This window comes from Cyprinodon variegatus, unplaced genomic scaffold, assembly GCF_000732505.1.
Source record: "Cyprinodon variegatus isolate N-32 unplaced genomic scaffold, C_variegatus-1.0 Scaffold555, whole genome shotgun sequence".
In the NCBI taxonomy this organism is placed as follows: domain Eukaryota; kingdom Metazoa; phylum Chordata; class Actinopteri; order Cyprinodontiformes; family Cyprinodontidae; genus Cyprinodon; species Cyprinodon variegatus.
Genome location: NW_015151008.1, coordinates 77492 through 79257, shown reverse-complemented (window position 1 = coordinate 79257; position 1766 = coordinate 77492). Strand labels below are relative to the sequence as shown.

At 39.4% G+C, this 1766-nt stretch overlaps 1 protein-coding gene across 1 annotated transcript in view; it reads right to left on the bottom strand.

Annotated features, from left to right (window-relative positions):
* Positions 1–1766, bottom strand: part of LOC107095536 (interferon alpha/beta receptor 1a-like) — a 22367-nt gene that overhangs the window by 7210 nt on the left and 13391 nt on the right. The window contains exon 5 of the mRNA XM_015391671.1: positions 355–508. Coding sequence (XP_015247157.1) covers positions 355–508 — 154 coding nt within the window. The remainder of the gene's footprint in view (positions 1–354; positions 509–1766) is intronic.

Genomic DNA, 1766 nt, shown 5'->3' with positions numbered 1-1766 from the left:
AAAAAAAAAAAAAAAGTCTAATCAACCAAAACTTCCACGACCCCCCCATGCAGTACCTCTATGGACCCCTAGGGGTTGCGGACCCCCTGTTGGAGACCTAAATTCTATTCTGAACACACGGCTGTACGATCAAACAGAAGCAGTTATATCTGATATATCTAACTAAATTGTTTTTAATAAACCCTTTTTTTTTTTTTATAAAGCATTTTATACGCCACGATAATCACATTTAATGAATTTTAATGCCAATTAAGCAACATAATATTTTAAAAACATAAAACATAATATTTGAATGAATTTTAGTGAATAATGGCGGAAAAGGTCAGTCAGCAGTGCTAGCAGCAGCAGCGTTACCTTCGGTGCGGATGCAGAGAGGCTGGGTGTAGCTGCTGCTCTTGTTGTAGAAATCTTGGAGCGACTGGACCTGCACGCAGTACAGAGTCCATTCTTTGAGGTCGGGCAGGTTCACCAGGTTGTTCGACGATTTTAACGCCTTCAGATCCAAAACCTAAAAGATACCAGGAGAAAAGGTTCATTTACACTCGTTTGTCCCACAGCAGGACATCTGTGTATCTTAAATAAATAAAGATCCTTATTCTGAATATCTGCTCCCTTCACATCAGTATCAGTATTGGCAACATCCTCCCAAAACTGGGACAAATTACAGCGTTGCCAGAAGAAGAAGACAACCCACATCCTGTTCTCCACACAGACTCCAGCAGGGTTGGTTTAAGGACAGCAATGCCCACTAATATTGGAGCAACCAAGCAGACGTTAGCATGGCGCTAACAGGACCTCAGCTCAGCTGGAACATCACAGCAGAAAGCCTTAAGGTGCCGCTGCGGTTTCCCCCCCTCTTGTTTTTGTCCACTTTAACCAATTTAAAATCCGGCCGCCTCTCAGATGCATAATAGGCAGAAATATTATTGATTTTATTTCTCTGATGAATCATTGTCAACAACTGCATCTAGTCTTTGTCTAGGCAGCAAAAAACTTCTCATTTTTTAGTCCTCTAAGAGCCTTTCTGTCTGCTTATTGTCTTGTAAAAAGCTTTAATTTGTGGAGCACTATTAGTAAAGGAGGTTAACACTAGTTCTAGCTAATTATAGCTGAAAATGTAGGGCTTCAACTAACGATTATTTAGCAAATTAATTAATCTATTGATTGTTTTTTAAATTAAGCGATAAACAGACAACCAAACGTTCCTTATAGAAGGATTTTACTAAATTAAATCAGGTGGAGTTCTAGATGGAGCATATAGACAGAAGAAGATATTTATTTTTATCTTCAATTTAATTTTCTTTTAGAATTTAGTATTAATTTCTGCTCTAAGTGGGTCGTTCTGTCAGCTAAAGACACATTTTAGAGTCTCTACACTTCAGCTAATGATTAATGGATTACTAAGATATTTCAATAATTGATTAATCAGATTAATAGATTCAGTCCTAGAAATGTTTGGATAGATTTCCAAGGTGCCTCCAGACTAGGCTCCTCTGATGATCTGTGGCTCCCAGATGAAAGGAGGAACCATCTTTACAAGCCGCCACAGATTCTAGTCTGCAACAAAGGGAGCGATGCACCTTTGTTAGAAAACCATGCGGCAGGAAGCGACGGCCCAGCATGAAAGCGTTTTTATCTTTCACATGATGCAGGAAGCACCTGAGCAGGTTTCCGCTCCAGTTAACAAACCAACATAGAAACAGCAAAGAGGAGAAGAAGCCTGAGTTTATTAGAAGCCGTTATTAAACAAACGCTGCTCAAGCTTC